Source organism: Marmota flaviventris, chromosome 10 (assembly GCF_047511675.1).
Source record: "Marmota flaviventris isolate mMarFla1 chromosome 10, mMarFla1.hap1, whole genome shotgun sequence".
Lineage (NCBI taxonomy): Eukaryota > Metazoa > Chordata > Mammalia > Rodentia > Sciuridae > Marmota > Marmota flaviventris.
In genome coordinates, this window is record NC_092507.1 from 61,473,331 (window position 1) to 61,495,633 (window position 22,303).

General features: G+C 33.7%; 1 protein-coding gene across 1 annotated transcript in view; it reads left to right on the forward strand.

Moving 5' to 3' along the window:
• Window positions 1–7,308: 7,308 nt before the first annotated feature.
• Window positions 7,309–22,303, forward strand: part of Tnni3k (TNNI3 interacting kinase) — a 291,075-nt gene continuing 276,080 nt past the window's right edge. The window contains exons 1-4 of the mRNA XM_071617944.1: window positions 7,309–7,348; window positions 7,948–8,056; window positions 20,337–20,422; window positions 21,534–21,631. Of these exons, the coding sequence (XP_071474045.1) occupies window positions 7,309–7,348; window positions 7,948–8,056; window positions 20,337–20,422; window positions 21,534–21,631 (333 nt within the window). The remainder of the gene's footprint in view (window positions 7,349–7,947; window positions 8,057–20,336; window positions 20,423–21,533; window positions 21,632–22,303) is intronic.

Sequence of the window (22,303 nt, forward strand, 5' to 3'; positions counted from 1 at the left end):
GTTCGAGGCGTTATACAGTGCTAACAATTCCCTAGCTACCTCCAAATACTACGGACCATTCTCCTGTTAATATCCATCGTCAGTAGAGCAATCTTCCAAGGTTGCCAAGATATACCAACCTCTATACCATCATATCACTCAACCTAAACATAAGTCCCAAGACCAAACCGCAGATTGCTATATGCCATCAGAATCCATACGCATTTTATGAAACGAAGGAATCTGCTTTAAAGTGCAATAAAATTCATCATCTCTAGTCATAGTCTCCCATCACAAAGGAGAGACTGCAGAGATACACAAAACCAAAATAAATTTATAGGAGTAAACAATAACTCAGCAGTCAAACAGAACAGGAAGTAACATGAGCAGCATGAAAAAGCAAGGAAGAAAAGGAGTACAAACAATGCAGGACAGCCCAAATCTACAGGAGAACCTAGAGGCATCAGAAAAATGGTCAAATAAAGAACTCAAGGAATACCTTATACAGATGGAATGGAATCTTAAAGAGGACATGAGACAGCAAATTCAAACAATGAAAGAACACATTGAAAATGAATTACATAAACAGATTCAAGAGTCAAATAAGCAACTTTACCAGGAGATAGATTATAAAACAATCAAACAATAATCCTAGAAATGAAGGAAACTATAAACCAAATTAAAAACTCAAACAAGAGTATCACTAGCAGAGTGAAGCAAGTAGAAGTCAGAACGTCAGACAATGAAGACAAAATATATCATTTTGAAAAGAGTCTAGCCAACTCAGAAAGGCTGGTAAGAAACCACAAGAAAAACCACAAGAAAATACAGACACAACATATCGGAATCTATGGGACACAATGAAGGCAGTTTTAAGGGGAAATTTATTGCCTGGAGTTCATTCCTCAAAAAAAGAAAAAACCAACAAATAAATGAGCTCATACTTCATCTCAAAACCCAGAAAAGGAAGAGCAAAACAACAGAACATGTAGCAGAAGGCAAGAAATAATTAAAATCAGAGCGGAAATCAACGAAACTGAAACAAAAGAAACTATTGAAAAAATTGACAAAACTAAAAGTTGGTTCTTCAAAAAATAAATAAGATCGACAGACCCTTAGCCATGCTAACAAAGAGAAGAAGAGAGAGAACTCAAATTACTAACATACGGGATGAAAAAGACAATATCACAACAGACGGTACAGAAATACAAAAGATAATTAGAAATTATTTTGAAACCCTATATTCCAATAAAATAGAAGATGGTGAAGACATCAATAAATTTCTTAAGTCATATGATTTGCCCAGATTGAGTCAGGAGGATACACACAATTTAAACAGACTAATATCAATGTAGGAAATAGAAGAAGCCATCAAAAGACTACCAACCAAGAAAAGCCCAGGACCGGATGGGTATACAGGGGAGTTTTACAAAACCTTTAAAGAAGAATTAATACCAATACTTCTCAAGTTATTTCAGGAAATAGAAAAAGAGGTAGCTCTTCCAAATTCATTCTATGAGGCCAACATCACCCTGATTCCGAAACCAGAAAAAGACACTTCAAAGAAAGAAAACTACAGACCAATATCTCTAATTAACCTAGATGCAAAAATTCTCAATAAAATTCTGACGAATCGGATACAAAAACATCAAAAAAATTGTGCACCATGATCAAGTTGGATTCATCCCTGGGATGCAAGGCTGGTTCAATATACGGAAATCAATAAATGTTATTCACCACATCAATAGACTTAAATATAAGAACCATATGATCATCTCGATAGACACAGAAAAAGCATTCGACAAAGTACAGCATCCCTTTATGTTCAAAACACTAGAAAAACTAGGGATAACAGGAACTTACCTCAACATTGTAAAAGCTATCTATGCTAAGCCTCAGGCTAGCATCATTCTGAATGGAGAAAAATTGAAGGCATTCCCTCTAAAATATGGAACAAGACAGGGATGCCCTCTCTCACCACTTCTATTCAGTATAGTTCTCGAAATACTGGCCAGAGCAATTAGACAAAATAAATTAAAAGCATAAAGATAGGAAAAGAAGAACTTAAATTATCACTATTTACAGATGACATGATCCTATACCTAGCAGACCCAAAAGGGTCTACAAAGAAACTACTAGAGCTAATAAATGAATTCAGCAAAGTGGCAGGATATAAAATCAACATGCATAAATCAAAGGCATTCCTGTGCATCAGCGACAAATCTTCTGAAATGGAAATGAGGACAACCACTCCATTCACAATATCCTCAAAAAAAATAAAATACTTGGGAATCAACCTAACAAAAGAGGTGAAAGATTTATACAATGAAATCTACAGAACCCTAAAGAGAGAAATAGAAGAAGATCTTAGAAGATGTAAAAATATACCCTGTTCATGGATAGGCAGAACTAACATCATCAAAATGGCGATATTACCAAAAGTTCTCTATAGGTTTAATGCAATGCCAATCAAAATCCCAAAGGCATTTCTTGTAGAAATAGATAAAGCAATCATGAAATTCATCTGGAAAAATAAAAGATCTAGAATATCAAAAGCAATTCTAAGCAGGAAGAGTGAAACAGGCAGTATAGCGATACCAGATTTCAAACTATACTACAGAGCAATAGTAACAAAAGCAGCATGGTACTGGTACCAAAACAGGCAGGTGGACCAATGGTACAGAATAGAGGGCACAGAGACCAATCCACAAAATTACAACTATCTTATTTTTGACAAAGGGGCTAAAAGCATGCAATGGAGGAAGGATAGCATCTTCAATAAATTGTGCTGGGAAAACTGGAAATCTATATGCAAAAAAATGAATCTGAATCCCTTTCTCTCGCCATGCACAAAAGTTAACTCAAAATGGATCAAGGAGCTTGATATCAAAACAGAGACTCTTCATCTGATAGAAGAAAAAGTTGGCTCCAATCTACATAATGTGGGGTCGGGCTCCAAATTCCTTAATAGGACACCCATAGCACAAGAGTTAAAAACAAGAATCAACAAATTTGACTTACTCAAACTAAAATGTTTTTTCTCAGCAAAAGAAACAATAAGAGAGGTAAATAGGGAGCCTACATCCTGGGAACAAATTTTTACTCCTCACACTTCAGATAGAGCCCTAATATCCAGAGAATACAAAGAACTCAAAAAATTAAACAATAAGGAAACAAATAACCCAATCAACAAATGGGCCAAGGACCTGAACAGACACTTCTCAGAGGAGGACATACAATCAATCAACAAGTACACGAAAAAATGCTCACCATCTCTAGCAGTCAGAGAAATGCAAATTAAAACCACCCTAAGATACCATTTCACTCCAGTAAGAATGGCAGCCATTATGAAGTCAAACAATAACAAGTGCTGGCAAGGATGTGGGGAAAAGGGTACACTTGTACATTGCTGTGGGACTGCAAATTGTTGCGGCCAATTTGGAAAGCAGTATGGAGATTCCTCGGAAAGCTGGGAATGGAACCACCATTTGACCCAGCTATTCCCCTTCTGGGACTATTCCCCAAAGACCTTAAAAGAGCATATTATAGGGATACAGCTACATTGATGTTCATAGCAGCACAATTCACAATAGCTAGACTGTGGAATCAACCTTGATGCCCTTGAATAGATGAATGGATTAAAAAATGTGGCATTTATGCACAATGGATTATTACTCAGCACTAAAAAATGACAAAATCATGGCATTTGCAGGGAAATGGATGGCACTACAGCAGATTATGCTAAGTGAAGCTAGCCAATCCCTAAAAAAACAATTGCCAAATTTCTTCTTTGATATAAGGAGGGCAACTAAGAACAGAGCAGGGAGAAAGAGCATGAGAAGAAGATTACCATTAAACAGGGATGAGAGGTGGGAGGGAAAGGGAGAGAGAAGGGAAATTGTATGGAAATGGAAGGAGACCCTCATTGTTATACAAAATTACATATAAGAGGAAGTGAGAGGAAAGGAAAAAAAAACAAGAGAGAGAAATGAATTACAGTAGATGGGGTAGAGAGAGAAGATGGGAGGGAGGGGGGCGGGGGGATAGTAGAGGATAGGAAGGGCAGCAGAATACAACATACACTAGTATGGCAGTATGTAAAAACGTGGATGTGTAACCGATGTGATTCTGAAACCTGTATACGGGGTAAAAATGGGAGTTCCTAATCCACTTGAATCAAATGTATGAAATATGTCAAGAGCTTTGTAATGTTTTGAACAATTAATAATAAAAAAAAAACCACGCACACACATATACATACACATACATGGAAGATCTGAGATGGGAGAGAGAGGAAAAAAGGAACTGAAATAGATTTAAATTTTCTCAAGAAGGCCTAGAGTTGTGCTCCTACCGGTCCCTCTGAATTTACGGCATAGAAGCCATGGACTGTTTTAGAGATATCTGAGAGGAGAGAGACCTAGAATACTGTTTCCCAAGAATTAGTCCTGGGAGATTGCAAGCCTCTTAAAGAATGCCATGCAGTGCCAATGTCTATAGCAGCACAATTCACAATAGCCCAACTATGAAACCAGCCCAGGTGTCCATCAACAGATGAATGGATAAATCAAAATGTGGTTTGTTTACACAATGGAGTTTTATTCAGCCATAAAAAATGAGATTATGTCATTTACAGGATAATGGATGGACCTAGGGACCATTATGTTAAGTGAAATAATCCAAACTCAGAGAGGGTTGCATGTTTTCTCCCCTAAGTGAAAGCTAGAGAGGAAAAAGGAACAGAAAGGTGTGTGTGTGTGTGTGTGTGTGTGTGTGTGTGTGTGTGTGTTGAAGGGTGGATTTCATGAAAATCAAAGGTAGATCAGTAGAAGAAAGGGACCAGGGGGTGGGAGGTAGGGAAGTGTTGGGGAGTGATATTGGCCAAATTATATTGTTATTTTGTGTGTATGTAAAAATACATAAAAACAAATTCACCATTAAATACAACTATAATGCATGAATACAAAATGTGAAAAGAGAAACAAAAAAGCAACACTGTGCAATACAGTCTTTAAGATTGAAAAGCATTAGCCAAGCCTGGTGGCATAAATTTGTAATCCCAGAGATTTGTGAGGCTCAGTCAGGAGGATCCGAAACTTAAAGCCATCCTCAACAATTTATAGAGGCCCTAAGCAACTTAGTGAGACCCTATCTCAAATTAAAAAAAAAAAAAAAAAAAAAAAAGGACTGGGGAAATAGCTCAGTGGTTTAGAGCTGGTAGGTCTAATTCCCTGTACAAACCATTAATTAATTAACTAATTAAAAGATTGAAATACATTAAGGAATTCCAGTTCCTGGGCTAATGGACCTGAGGACAGCATATCTGGGGAAGGCAAAGACTTTCAAAATTAGGGAATGGGGATCACACCATGCTGAGGGACAGTTTGTGGCACTGACTGTTACCATCTAGGGGTGCTGAGTTTGTTGCCTTTGTTTCAGCAAAGACTTGAAGAACAGGACACAGAGAGAGCAAACAAAAAGTAGGTTTATTGCAAAAGCAACAGATAGCTAGACTTCTCTAAAGAGAAGTTTCCTCAGGGCTGGGAATGTGGTGGAGGAGTTTTGGCTTGTTCTTTTTGTGGTCTCTGGAATTTCCTCCTTTCCTTATCTCCTCTCCTGTCCACATTCTCTTCACTTATTGATTGGTGGCCCCTCTGTCCACACATCTGTTTTAGTTTTTCTATTGAATCCCTGCTTAGGAGCATGAGTATGAAAGTGTCTGTCTGACTGGGTCCCCTGCTTGTGTCCATCACAACTTTTGTCAACTAGGAAGTTGACCTAATCAGAAAACGTAATCTATGCTCCTTTGTTCTGGCCTGCCCCCCCACTTCTTCATTTGTCATCTTTCCCTGACTACTTAAACCCTTCTATATTTCCCTCACAACCATTCTGGCATTCAAACAAGGAGAATGTATACAAAGAATATATAAACCAAGAAACAAGAGGTTCCTGCATCATGGTAACTATCAACAGTCACAACAGCAGGTACTTATAAGGAAAGAGAAGGAGGTTATAACTAGGCAAGGACAGATATGCCTGTGAGCCAAATTCTACTTCAACTTTTTCTTGACAATATGGAAACCTATTCCTTAGGAACTTAGATTATCTTTGCATAGAAAATGGTGTGGGCAGTCCTGAATTTGTCTAAGTATTTTCTTCAAAAGTTGTTGGAATGTTGAATAAAATAGTAAATATAAAATCCATATGTGTTAAATTAAAAGTATATTCTTTACAGGTGAACTTCAAGATTCAGGTTTATACCTTCTAGGTATAATAAGATTATTTAGAAAAACTATGCAGTTTAAAAATCTGATAAATTTTTTCCTATGGTTTTCATTTATTCTGCTTCATACCCCAGGTTCATTTATATCAACAGAAAAATATGCATACAAAAAAGTAATACCCCCTGAAATAAAGATAGATGAATGAAGGAGGAATATGAGAGACCTATCAATAATACTATCCAGCCCTGATATTCAAGTCAAGTAGTCCCAGGAATGATTTCAGATTCTACCACATATTAGCAACTCTGAATTGTCTCATTCATAAAATGTGAATATCTACCTTATAGGAGTATATGAGGTAACAATGACAAAATGGATATAAGGCTTTTAGATTAGTATCTGGCAGGCAGCCAACATCCAAGCTCTTTATCCTAATTCTTATTGTTCTTATTATTTTGTGAATCACTGTGTATAAATCTCTGTGTCTTAGATTCTTATCTTTAATAGTTATGATCAGAATAATCAATTAGTATAAATGAGTCATGATTTATTTTGAAAATTCCTACAAATATTATTTCATAGCTCTTATGTAGGCAAAAATTTACATTTATTTCTATTAATATATGCCATAGAGTATCAATCCATTAATTATTTATGTAAACAAATTCTATCACCAAATACTTTTCCAACAGCCATTATCTTGGCTGAGGAGAAAAAGGATCCTGAAAGAGGATCTAGATCATTTGAATAGCATTTTAGTGGAGCTCATATGTCATTGAACCACTTTATAGATTTACCTATTAGATGGTCAGTCAAGGTATCTATGGGTAAGTCAGTTAATAAATGCAAATAATCCTATTGAAACATTTGCTGTTTATAGTTTGTATAGCTCTTTTAAACAGACTGATTACTTCCCTTTATAATTCCACCCCTGAAGGCACACAGAGTTTTGTTCTTTGTCATCATTGCATGACATTCCATTTGGCAGCTTGCTTATTTTTAGCCAGACTATCAAAGTATTTTTCAACTGGACTGTCACTGCACTTGAACTTGGAATCCTGTGACCTGAAGAACTGCATTGGAGAAAAGGAAAAACTCCTGACAAATGGGGAATTATAAATCTAGACCAACCCAAACTTGTACTGGTAATTTTTCTCAGTTTCTTAAATGTAACGGTTCAATTATAGTTACAAATAACTAAATAACTCATTGGAATATGTGTTAATTTGTATACAGAAGATATTACAATGCATTATGTAAAAGTGTCGGGAAGAGTATCTGAACTTAACTATTTTTTCTCTGAAAGGTATTTACAGAAAACAGAAAATTTCTTATAAAATATTATTTTAATTTCTTGGTATAATGTTATAGAAAAAATTAGAATACTGTTGAATATAGAGATTTTAGAATTATATCTTTAAGTATCTAGTACTTAAAACCTAAAAACTCTAACTGCTAGAGATTGCTATAATTAAAATGCAATAAAATCAAATGAAATAAGTCAAATATATTCTTCTATGTAAATATATTATCCAATATCAAATGGATTCTTAATTACTACAATTCAATATGATTGCATTTTAAATATAAACATCTGCATTTTAAACTCACAATCAGTAATTTAAATTAAGTATTGTAGAATCCAGAATAACAAACAGGGTTTTGATTACTTGTATGTTATGATCTGTGTCTACATTTTGCAAAACACAACCATCAATCAATCTCATTTGTTTTTCTTTGCTAGACGAATGGAAGAAGAAAGTCAGTGAATCTTATGTTATTATAATAGGAAGATTAGAAGATGACCTGCAGATCAAGGAAAAAGAATTTACAGAACTAAAGAATATATTTGGGTAAAGTTCTCAGAGACAAGACTTCTTTGTAGAAGGGTCTTCATTAATGATCTTGTTTTTAGATATATCCTTTTACTGTGTGAGTCTGAGGGGGGAAGAGGAAGGGAAAGAGAAAGACAGAAAGATAAAAAGAGAATACATATCCATAAAACCTTAGATATAGCCAGTCATGTTCTGCCTTAGAGTGTCAGGTTATCTCTTTTTGTATGCCTCTCAATGTACAACTATCTCACCTCCTTAGTAAGACTTGCATTCTCTCCTCACTAAAGTTTTAAAAAGAGTAGAACATAAGGGCTAGCCTTTGAACCCAAACTGTTATGGTCTAAACAATCTTATCTTTTCCTATGGTGGCAATATGTTAGCCACATTGCCCTTCTTTGGACTACTGAGGTAAGTCCAATTCTCCTAAACTCTCTTGTCTCTGGACATTGAAAGGCTGTCCCTTAATGAAAATGAGTATAATTCTGTACCCAAACAATCATATAACAACATGAAATATTGACTTCAAGCTTTTAGTGGGGTTTGTTTTATAATAACAAGAGAAAAAATAATCTGGGATAGTATCACAATCATGGGAGGACAGAGAATGTTCAGAAAGGAAGGGAAACTAGATGCACTTTGGTATAGTTATATACTGAGGAAAACATAAACATAGAACAATTAAATATGCCCATTTCCAGGTGTATTACTCATATAATGCACTCATGGCAAAGAACTCTATTTTATTTAGAAAACAAGTATAAAGCAATGATGAAGTGATTTTAGATTTTTCAAAAGAAATTCAGACATAATAAGTATATTATAAATATCATGTAACTAGTAAATGAGATCATCCATGAATCCTATAGTTTATATGAAATTTGTCAATAAAATTAATAAGGTCTTCACAGATATTCAATTTATTGTTTGAGAAACAGTTGATTCTCTCTAGTCCCAAATGATGCACTCAACATGGACATTTGTGATGAGATACCAGTGGAATATAACTTTTTCAAGTAGAATCACATGATTCTGTGGTGTAGGAGAACATTTGGCATTCTTGTAGAGATACGATTGACACTTTGGTACAGAAGATTTGTACATACATATTTATTTTGTCGGAAAAGGAATACGCATGTAGAACTTAATCATAACACTCTACCTCTTACTGACAAAATTAAATATACTGAATGAAATGGGACGCTGAAGAGATTTTTCTCAACTTTGTGAAGTCAAAGCCTCATCTATTTATTTATTTGTAATTTAGGAAGTATTGGGCACATATGTTAAGTTTAGCTAATACTAAATATAACCTTTTGATAATTGTTTGAACTTAATACCTTTGAGATATAGAGTTTTGTTGGGTTTTTTTTTTTTTTTTGGCACCACATTAGCTCCCAGCTGTCTTAACAATTCCTCTGATAGCTGACATTTCTTATAGACCCAATAAATGGAATGATTTTTGCTGGTTATTTCTAAGGGTGAGAAGTAGATATCAGTGTTAGGAAATTTACAGTCCAGAATTTGTTCACTATCAGCTATGTTCAAGGCATTATTCTAGAAATATCAAATATAAGGCATTATTTAATCTTCACTATAAGCCTATATGTTGGATAATATTGATTTTGGTGTATAATAAACTAAAGACAAGACATGTGACTTGTCAAGATAACAAGGTTAGTAAATGCTGAAATGTGACTTAAAAGATCTGCCTGACTCCATGGACAACCCTTCATACTATACACTACTTCTTGCTTCAAGAATTTACCAATAGATTCTGTAGAGACTGGTGTGTGTGTGTGGGTGTGTGTGTATCTATATACACACACACATATATCAGTCATATGTATATATATACACATACATATATACAGTCATATATATATAGTCTCATATATAGTCATATATAGTCATATATTATCAGCCATATGTATATATATGTGTATATATACACATATACAGTTTATATATATATATACATATATATATATACATATATATATATACATATATATATATATATATATATATATATATAATCATCAGCTATAACTGTCTTCCAGAGGGCTATTTATATATAGAATATATAAATGCTACAATGGGTTTTGATTTATTTGTTGATTTTAAAAAGCATCAGATAGCAGAATACAACAGTCACTAGTATGGCAATATGTAAAAACGTGGATGTGTAACCAATGTGATTCTGCAATCTGTATACGGGGTAAAAATGGGAGTTCATAACCCACTTGAATCAAGTGTATGAAATATGATATGTCAAGAGCTTTGTAATGTTTTGAACAACCAATAAAAAATAAATAAATAAATAAATGATTACCAAATAATAAAAAAAAAATCAGAGATAAAGAGCATAGTTAAGTAAAGGTGTCTAGCAAGAATGCATTAGTGCCATAGGAATTCTAGAAGAGGTAAGTAAAAATAATTTCTTGACCAAATGATTTGAGTAGGAAAGCTCTGCCACTCAGGGTACTGGTTTGGGTCGTAAAGAAATGGTTTTAAATCTGGGTTCTTAATAAAAGCTGTATACCCTTCAATATATTTCTTAATCTCCTGGATCCTCATTTGAATCTGTAAAATGAGATTAATGATAGCTACCTAACAGGATATTTGTGAAAGGGAGAGAAATGAATGCTAAAAATAGGTCAAACACAATAGTTATTGAAAAATTGGAGGTTTCTATTATTAGCTAAATAAGGATAGAATAAGGACAGAGAACTTTATTATGAAAGAGAAAATGAAAAAGTTAAGATAAAATATTTTCATATGAAGAGAATATATTCAGAACTAAAAATTATAAAATGTTGAAGCAATTCAGGATGATACTAAAATCTGGAATAAAGTTCTTGAAGATTGTCATTGATTTTTGAAGAATTTCAAGACCTGAGTATTGACAAGCTCATCAAAATGGATGTCAAATTTTTTGAGATATAGGGTAGGGCAATTTGTAGAGGAAGATTACTAGTTTGGTGCTAAAGCCATGAAGGAAGCTACAGAAATGTCCCATTAGCCAGAAGTGTTGATAATAATGCTGGGAACAGAATTACCCACATTCTAGAGTCATGCTTCTCATGGGTGAGGACGTTCTAAGTTAAAGTAGTCTGTTGTATTTGCTACAATTATAGATTTTGTGACTCAATCTTAGAGATTTTGTGACTGAATCAGATTCTGTGGGGATGATGTCTAAGAATCTGATTTATTAACATGTTCTTCTGGTAATATTTATACATTGTAAAAAGGATAATTATGCTAAACTTTGAGAACAATAGAAAGATATCAGTTGTGAGGAAAAATGTTTGCCTGGGGTGATATTGGTAAAAGGGATTAAGGACATCAGATTAGAAAATAAATTACCTAATATAGTCTGTAGAAAGCCAGGAGTGTTACACAGACACACATATACACACACACACATGCAAATATAGTACTATATTTTTACCTGACTCCATCCTGGAAGGTAGCACCACCTGAAAAGATACTCAACTGTTTATAGGTCAGTATTCTGAGAATGTTTTTTCTCTGGAATAAAATGATGGATGACAAAGAAAGCAAATTGTGCCAAGAATATAAAGTCTTACTCATCAGCTCATCCACAGAATTTTATGAGTAGTTAGGGAAATTATATATATTATTTATGAAATCACATTTGAATATCTAGGGGCTAAATGAATATCAGAATCTCTATTTCTCATCCTTAATCATAGCGTATACAATGCAAAGAGTACTTCCATGACAAACAGCTACTTGACATCAGCCTTTCCCTAAAAATGTAAGTAGCAAGAAAATTGTACATGATATTCAAAAAGATGCACACCAGAGTCACTGGTAGAGGCTCTCTTATATAAACCCAGGTCTATTTGTTTTTATATGTTGATTTGCTCACAAATTTATGGCATTCTTGGTAGATGCTAATTCTGTTCATTAAACGACTTTACATAATGCACCATTGCTCTATCAGCTCAAATATGCAATCTCCCTGTCATAGATTTTACCCACAATATAATAAAAAAGCAGTATAGCACTAAACTTAATTTAGACAAAAAATTCTACATCATTATCTTCCTTATGTCATTTTATAGCAGCTTTGGAATGAGAGCTTGATGTGGGAAACAAAGGGAATGGAAATGGAATGTTCTTTCATCTTCTGCCATATGTGGCATTCACTCCTAAGTTTGGACATTTGTTGAAGTAATGAATGGTTAACAAAGAGATAAAGAAGAGGAAATAGAAAAGGAAAAAAGACAGAAGTGATATGTTGTAGTACAATTATCATTTCCTGTTCTGTGCTGCCTCTGATCTTTATGTTTAACAGTAAAACACCACTTCTTACATGATGTTGTCTTTGTCCCCTTATAGGTCTGTCCCTTCAGCCCCTCATATTCTGTGTTTATTAAAAGTGCTTCTTTGTCTTCTACCATATTTATATTTGCATTTATTTATGATAACTATGTATATAGAACTCAAAGGAAAACAAACTAATAACTTAGTGCTTACCATATACCAGGCATACTGCCAAGTACTTTTATGTGCATTAGCATAAGCTCATATAATCCTCACTGTGTATGTGTAAAGTGCACACTATCTAGCACATGGCAAAACTCAACAGTTTTATCTTACTTTCACTTTCCCTCTTTTTGCCTTCATTCTCAATCCCATGGCATACTACCTCCTTCATCTCTTCTCCATCTTGTAAAGAACAAAACAATAAAAAGTGAAAATAATTCATATTGAGGCTTTAGTAAAAATTATTACAGGAGTTAATAATTATGAAAGTGTCATAATGTCTAACCTAGTTAAAAACTAATCATTATGGTTTATTTAATCTTCTGAAATAGGTATTGAAATTTCCATTTTATACCTGAAGATAATGAAGCTAATCAAATTAAACTGACTTGAACTAGGTTGCACAATTGTATAGTTGAACTGGAGTTTCATTCATCTTTATTTGATTTCAAAAAGTATTATCTTTATAATCTTGGTTCTCAACCTAGGAGAGGGAAATAGAAATAGACCAGCATTATCTTTCAAAATTTTTTACTTTCCTCATGGTATCCCACAATTTTTTTTATGTGCTATCCATTAGAACTTTCCTCAGGGAAGCTAGAAGATTATACTTTTTAAAAATTCCCTCCATCCTTCATTCAGGCAATACTTGTTAACTTCTCACAAATCTTGAAACCATTCATATGGTTCTTCATATGCTACTTTTAAAAGACTCTCAATTAAATTACATTGTTCTGGTAAATTAAGTTGTAAAAAACTTTAAATCTGTTTGCCAATTTCTTTATCAAGTCTACTTTTTATCTGCTTAATATTTAACATGAAATTTAGAGCTATATGAGAAGATTTCAGAGGAGTTGTAGTTTTTCAATACCATGATTCTTATTAACACAGTCTAAAAACAATGTATTTTTTCTCAGTTTTAATATGTTTGGCACTGAATAGATATGTCTTGGTGAATAATGATAATATCATACTTTGAAATTAATTAGATTTATTAAGTGTACAAAAATGGTCAAAAAATATTCTGTTTCATGAAAGAAGCCACACAATAGTCTGAAGACATGGGGGGGATAAAAAAGAACATCATGAATGATGCTTTCTGATAAGTACCTTCCTGTTCATTTTCTCCATGAAAATGTTCTCTGGGCCAAGCTGCATTCCACCATATGCATCCTTCAAATGATAAATCTTCTAAAAACCTCTTGCTGAATTATAGCCAACTATGTAATTTATCTATTACAAAATGAATAGCCTCAAAAATGTTTCAGGCTGACCTTATTTAAGAGTAGAAATTTTATATCAAGATGCTTAGTAGGATATTAGGGGGTCAGTGTCATGTTATAATTAAAATAGAATGGAAATATTATTTGGCTTGTTTGAGTAGTGTATTATGACAAGTAGCAATGAAATAGAACAAGACAAAAAGCACCATCAAAACCAAAAAGACTTGGAATGAAATCCATATTAGCCAAAGCCAGCTCCTCTGATTTTTGTTTATTTGTTTGTACAAGTAAAACTTAAAATCTCTCTCCTTTCTCTGTCTCACTTTCTTCTTTCTTATCTTTAGTTTTGTGTCTTATTGGCTTTTATTTCCCTTCTTTTGTCTTTCTTCTCTTCCTCCTTTGCTTCCCGTACTACCTCTTACATTTCCCTTTCTACCTTCTCAAAACCAAAACAATAAAAAAGAAAAATAATCCATACCAATGTTTTAGTATAAATTATTCTAGCAGTTAATATTTATGAAAGTATTATAATATATAACTTATTTAAACTTCATATAAACCTTATGCAATAATTAGTTGCTAACCAAATTTTATATTTTTCTACTCTGTCACTGTATCTCAATAATTATTATATGAATTAGTGAATAAATGAATGAAATTCATATTGTATGTTTGTATATTTGATCTGGGTGATACTGAATAAATATGTTTCTGGATATTTCTTGAGGGTATATATTAGGAAAATATCTTGTTAAATTTTGTTTATATTGTTTTATGGGAAAAATCTACAAGGAATTACATAAGAAGTTACAACTAGTCATTTTAAACTTAAATGATTGATTTGGGAAGCTGTAGACTATCTCTAACAAATCCTGATTTTCTTTCTGCCTTCTTGGCTTTTCCCTTAATTTCAGTTAGTAAATTAATTTTTTAAAAAATCTATCACCTCTGTATACTTTGTACAGCAATGTGTCATTTTTGGACCAACTGTACAAATGTTATACTTTAATAAATTTCCACTCTTGGTCATGTCAGGTATCTTCTTGAAAGGATGAGATCACCAGAAAGAAGTTTAATTGGATCACAAAACTGCATACTTTCCTGGGTAAAAGATAAAGGCCAAGAAAAAAAGAGTTCATTATGCTACAATAAAAATAACCTGCAGTTACAAAACTACCATTTTTAATAATTAAAGACAGAATTTACTATTAGAACTATTTTCATAATTGTTACTTCATTTTAATTAGGAATTTTATCCATGCCCCAACAAGCACTATGAACTCATTAGCATATATTAAGTCAGTGTATGCATAACAGGTGATGAAAAATGTAAGGGCAGATTATAACAAATTGAGTCTAGGGTATCAGATTTCATAAATGACATATACATACACAGCTACCTTAGGAGACAAAAGAAGAGAAAGCCCAATTTCTCTCCTAGGAATAGTTGCTTTGAAATCTTAAATATTTTAATCTAATGTATCAAAACAGAAATGTTTGACTAGAAGATGATGGGAAATGAGAATTATGATTCAAATTTAGGAAGAAATTCATGTGTGTGTGCGCACACGCGTGCACTAGGGGTTTTATGGTAAAAATATTTCAGGAATTACACAAGAAGTTAGAATTAGACATTTGAAACTTAAATGATTGGTTTGGGAAACTGTAGACTATTCCTAACTTTTATATATATATAGACACACACACTGGAGATCAAACCAGGGCCTTGCAAATGCTAGACACTGCTCTACCACTGAGCCCTGTTCCCAGCCCAGGAAGTAACTCTTATTGGTTTTTTTTTTTTTTTTAATTTACATTCTAATTATTAAAGTCAAGCTAAAAATTGTGATATAAAAATCCTCTTGAATCCCCAAAATTTTAAGAGTCTATTCCCTGTTGACTCATTTTGTTGACATGAATAGAAGTTGCAAGAGTTTAAGGAAGATGGAAGGGAAGTACAAAAGCAACAAACAGTAGCTCAATTTTAAACATGGAACTCTGTAAGGTTCTGTACTGAGTCAGTATGGATGAAAGGCCGATTCAAGATTCAGTGAATTATCCTTTAGAATAGTCATTGCATAAGAAGTCATGAATCTAACCATCCTTTCAGTTTTATTTATAAAAAGTAGGCATTCATTTAGTTTAATATTGCTTTTAAATAAAAAAGCGGACATTGGCATCTTGAATTTTCTTTTTATTCGATGTTTAAGATTTTTTTTTTCTTTTTTGTTTTTGAAAGCTGATCAGGGTTTTAGAGATCTTTGCTAATGCTACAGAGTGACAGGATTCTCTCTAGCATGAATATTCTTAGGATTGATACATTTAAAGGACCCAGGAATTAGTGTAGTGTGTACCTCATATCACTGTTGAAAACAACCTGAAATGAGTATTGACAGCAGATGTGAACCACTTAGAAGTGTTTAGTAGGTGATGTGCCAGACTTGTTGAATGGATCATCAAAGTTAGATTATGAAATAAGAAAGCAATTGAGTCTATCTTCTTGAATAAAGCAATTTTCATTTCAACCTCTCTCACCCCCTCTTGGATTTTTTGTTCTTCGAATACCTCCAGTATTGAAAATAGTATTGTAAGGAAGAAACTGAATAAAGAGAATAAAGAGGAGAGGCAACTCAACAGTAACACAGGGCTACAGTATTCAGGACAAACCTGTGGAGTGGGCCCAGTGGAGACTGGGACCCTTCTTATAGTCTAGGGTAGACAGAGGGGAATGAGAGGCGTGATTTTTTTCAATTAGGCAGTTGCTGTGGGGTTGTCAGGGAAGGGTCCTTGGGATGTCACCTTCTTACAGATGAGGAGTTTTCAGGATTTTAGTCCTGGAGGGCAATTTCCTTTCTTGTGATGCTAGAATACTGTGATTATGAGGTGACTCTTGTTCTAGGATGGAGGATATGTTTCAAAATAGTGTTGCCTATGACAACTTATTTCTAATAAGTATTACATTTTTTTCCAGTCAAAATATTTTTTATTTTTATTTTTTTAGATATACATGACAGTAGAGTGTATTTTGACATATTATAAATGCATGGAGTATAACTTCTATTCTGTGGTTGTACATGATGTGGAGTTACATTGTTGTGTATTCATATATGAACATAGAAAAGTTATGTTTTGATTCATTCTGTCTTTCCTATTTCCATCACCCCTCCCTTCCCTTCATTCCTCTTTGTCTAATCCAATGAACTTCTATCCCCTCTCACCTATTGTGTGTTAGCATTTGTACATCAGAGAGAACATTTGGCCTTTGTTTTTTGGGGATTGGCTTATTTTATTTAGTATGATAGCCTCCAGTTCCATCCATTTACCAGAAAATGCCATAATTTCTCTCTTCTTTATAGCTGAGTAATATTCCATTGTGTATATATACCACATTTTCTGAATGAGGTTTCCAAATTTGTATTACAACACTGTGACTCCAAAAGTTGCTCCTGAATTACTGACAGGTGCTGGATGCAACAATAGTGAACTCAGTGGGTTCTTTAAAAAAGTCAAAATCAGACACTTTTTATGAGCCTAAGAGTCACTGTGAGCATAAAATACTTATATAAATAGAACTGATTGAGAAAATCAGAAAATTTTATAAATTATTAAATGTGAAAGGTCAAATTGGTATAAAAATTTGTGATAAAAGACTTCTGAGATTTATCCTTCAAAACTAAAGTCGTACATTCACGTGAAATTGGTAACAATAGTAACACCAATACACTAATCATTTTTGATTACACATCATATGCCAGACACTGTAGTAAATACTTAACCTCATTTATTCCTTACAACAACACAATATCATTATGTATCATTTTACTTATTCTATAATTGAAGAAAATGCAGCTTGAAGAGGTTAAATAACTTGCCCAAATTATAAATACAAATCAGGATAGGATTAGAATGTAATTAATAGGGGACAGACAGATGAGAATAGTGGGAGCATGAGGCTAAGAAAATAATTCTATAAAATAAGCCCACTGTGCTGACCCCCACATACTTTCTTTTCCAAGAAGCAATTTACCTAGAGCCATGGTGGCTTAAGTGAACAGGATATGTCACATTCCTTAGCAAACTACCTGTTATCTGCAGGAGAAATGCAGGTCTGAAAAAATGTCAATGATGTTACTGAAAACTCAGTACTTGTCCCTGATACTGATGCCAATACAATAATGAGGACACTGTTTTGAGAAACAGGAAAAAAAAAAAATTATTGTTTTGCTAGCAAAGGAGAAATACAGGGGCCTCCTGTCCATGAAGCTGTGATTCTGCTCCTAAGGGGGAGCAGAGAGTTTTTAAGGAGGTATTTGCTGTTTATATCCCTAACAGTGCTGCCCTTTGCCCCAATTGGAGGAGCTCAGGGGTACAATCTACACAATTGGCTAATTTTAAAATAAGACCAGGAAAAGGGAAGGACTATAATTAAAATAGCTATAATTGGATCCAATTAAGACTATATTCTGAAAATGAACCACCAGACTTTCTATTTCTCTCACTGAGATTCTCTGGAAACTTCTCTGGGCTCCCCAATAATACTGGAGTACAGGAGAGGCATATGGTCCCTCTCTTCTTTGAGAGGATTAACTCTTTCCTTTGAGAGTGTCCCATTTCCCTTTTGCTATCCCTCCAATAAATTTATATCCGTTACTCTGAACAACATGTGAAATCTTTCTGACTTAATGGCAAGAATTGGGGTTTGAAGGATGGGTATGCTGCCTCAGTTTCTTGAAAGGCACCAGCCCTGTAGGATAACTAAGAAGACCAAGCCTTTAAATATTGACTATATCATTGACATGAACTTCCTTTGCAATTTGAAAACAAACCAAAAAAATGGCAAGTATTGCCATATAATGTTGATACACATTGAAAAACTGACTTTTTCAGAACACTTTTTTTCTACACAAGGAGATCCAAAACTTTTTATTCTTTTAGTATTTGTCATTAAGTTCATTATGGTCAACTCAACATAAAGGGCATTCTTTCTTGTTTTGCTCTTAGGCTGCAGGTTATATAGTTCTTTACATTAACAGAGGCCTCCCTCTCTTCCTCACCCCAGCAATTTGTTTCCTGTCTTGTGTGAACTTGTTGTGTGTTTCATTTGATGGATAAGAGACGGACCAAGAAAGAAATGCCAGAGCAGCTCAGAGCCTCTGAATCTTTGTCCTCCGTGACCTGATGATAGTCTTCTTTCCCTTTGTATTTATGGACACTGATTTCCTACAAACGCAAAGAGAAAACTCCAGTCCGCCTAGCTTGAAGAGTGGAGTTCAGGTCTGCAGAACACCTGTACTATTTGAAGTCAGAACCTCAGGCCTCTGTGAGCTAAATGCATTTCCAGTGTTTTTCCGATATAAATAAGTCAGTGGACTTTACTGCTGAGAAGTTAAACATTGAAAGCAAGAAGGGAAGAAGAAAGAATATTACCATGTCTATGAAAACAAACACTGGGTTTGCCATTGCTAATTAAAGCATTTCACTGAGTTCCTTCAATTACCTTAGATTTGGAGGCTTTCTCTCTCTCTCTCTCTGCCTCCCCCCCCCCCTTCTCTCTCTTTTTTGGCAGTACTCTGGAGAATAACACTTTTCTCTTTTCTATTTTAAAATTCCAATACCTTTTGATGTTCCTAACTGGGTGCCTTGATGATAATGTTCTGAATTCATAGTGCCTTTCATGTATAAGTACTTTACAAATGATAAGAGTCCTAGGCTCCTCCACCAAAGACTTTACTGTCTCTCTAAAGCTGTTGGAGATTTGAATAGGTAGAAGGCAGCTTGAAATTGACCTGTGAGGCTAAGAATATGATCTCATTTCTACTTAAAATTGTCCTGGGAGTACCAATGACCTCAAGAGGTCAAGAATTGTAGCTTTACATTCCTTTTGAAAAGCTACTGATGGCTCTCCAGGGCCTTCCTGGGGCAATGGTCTTTGTTCAGACAAAGGGAGGAATTCATTAATGAAATCATTGTTCTTCTCACCTGATACTCAATCACAGTACTTACCAGAGTTTAGACCTTCCTTATCTATGGAATCTGATCCAGTCAGAGTTCAAGAAAACTTTGCTCCAGGCAAAAGTTGTAATACATTTGAATTATATCCTTTTCTCAAATTTCTTTTCAAATACAAAGTACTACTTTTCCTTCTTTCTTCTTTCCTCCTCCCTCCCTTTCTCTTTCTTTCTTTTTCTAATTTATTTATTTATTTTCCGAGTTTCTTCAAAGATATAATATGAAATTTTGAGTGTGGGAAAAATGAGTTTATTTCCAGATATCTATATTTTATACTTACACATATTTTTTTCATTTATCAAGTTGCCCTGAAAAGTTTAAATTATATATAGAACACAGATCTGTGCATGAGATGTCCTGAACTTTTAATATCACTTTCTCTCAATTTTAATTCTTCATATAGATAGTTAAGAATTCTTTCTCTAAATACAAAATGATTTTGGAAAATATAATCCTGAGTTTTTAGTAACAAGATTACCTTTTATAATTTTCAAGTGAAAGAAAATATACTAAAAGATGAATTTTGTAATCATTTATAATGTATTTTTCAGCTCTGATGAAGCCTTCAATAAAGTCAATTTAAATTACCGCACTGAAAATGGGCTGTCACTACTACATTTATGCTGCATTTGTGGGGGTGAGTACTTGAAATTTGCTTTTTAACTTGGGTATATGTATACACAATCAGTAATTTGAGCTGCCTAATAGTCCACAAGAAAATTCTATTTATACTTAATGTTCTCTTTAGCTTTGCCTTCCTTCCAAACCTGATAACCTTTGATTGAAGCATAGATACCAAGCAGTTATTTCACTTAATTTAACTCTGATTTCAAGTTTCAATGTTTTCCTTATCCTAAACCAAGTCACTTAGTGTGCTTGACAATCAGAAATTACTTTTAAAAATTGGGCTTGCCAGTCAGGAGTTAGGTTAAATTCTGAAGTACCCAAAATATTTCCCAAAATATCATCAAGTAGTTGCTTATCAATAAGCAACTAAAGTATATGAAAATTAACAAATGTCCAAGATAAACTCTAAAAGAGAAGATCAGTCAAAATGAAGATTAAGATTAAATTTAGTTTATTTTCTCTTTTATTAATGTATCCCACACACCTTGAATGGTGTCTAGCATATGGTAGTCAGTCAATAAATTTATTGAATTGACAAATGACTAGTGAATAATTACTTTGTTAACCCAAATTAAATTCATTGAAATCAGATTTTTTTATAGAAAAATAGTGTATAAACATCAAATGTAACCATATTCCTTAACCATTCCTCCCAAACAAACTAAACAGTGTCTACTTAGTATATTATTCTCACAAATTTAAACATGGCTACCCAAGTTTGGTCATACCCTCCGTATTTTCTTGATCTAAATAAACTCTACTACTCATGATGTTCTGACAAATCTTCTAGATTTTCATCCAAGCTTTCTTGAGAATTATGAACTTACATTTGTTCATAATGTTTTATTTTAAAGTCATCTAATGATGGAAGCACTAGATTAAAAATGCATGAGTTACAGCATTAATATAAAACTATACAAATATAAAAATTTGTAAAGTTTTATAGGTATATTAGAAAAGTTCACTTTTAAGCTGTCAATTAATAGAAAACTTCATGAATGGCCTATGAACAGCAGCCTGACATTTTCATACATCAGAGTGGCATTTATCATTAAGTCAAAGAGAGATTTTAAAGCTACTTAGTTCACCCCCAATGATTCAGCCTTTATTTTTTTTCAAAGGCAACAAGTCACATATTCGAACCCTTATGTTAAAAGGGCTCCGCCCATCTCGACTGACAAGAAATGGATTTACAGCATTGCATTTGGCAGTTTACAAGGTATGACATTTTCATTCCCATTAGTACTGTATTAGAACCAAAGATGGTGGGTATTTTTAGGCTGTTTTGGGGGAGGAGGAGCAAATATTAATCATGAAAAACTTTTAGAGTGACAGAGGCATCACATTACTGAATTGACTTCCTTTTCTTTTTTGAGTAAATATCCTTTATACACTAGACACATACTGCTTTTAAGGCTTTCTGTGTTTAACCCATTTAATTCTCACAAGAACTCTGCAAGTCAATATAGTTATTATCCCCAAGGGAACATGGCTAGCTAGTGGTTAGCCAGGGTCTAAGACCAGACCATCTAGTTCCCACACAGAGCTCCTCACCAGTATACCAAGCTACCTCTGTACAGAGAGAGATGAGGTTGCATTTGATTATGATTGAAGCTTCATTTCTTTTCTGAAAGATTTCCTTAATAAAGTGTCTCTAGAGCTCCCTTTAGTTTCTTTTATTTTTTTTCTTGCTTTTGCTTTAATTGTTTGTTTCCTCTCAATTGAGCCCTTGTTCCAATCAAATCTCAATACCAGATATAAGAATAAACATGAAAATGAATTGTAATAAGTGGGATATTGGGCATTGGAATTCCCATTGAAGTTATCATAAATATAAATTTATGTGATATAAAAATTATTTAAAATAAATTGTGATTCTCTAATCATAGTA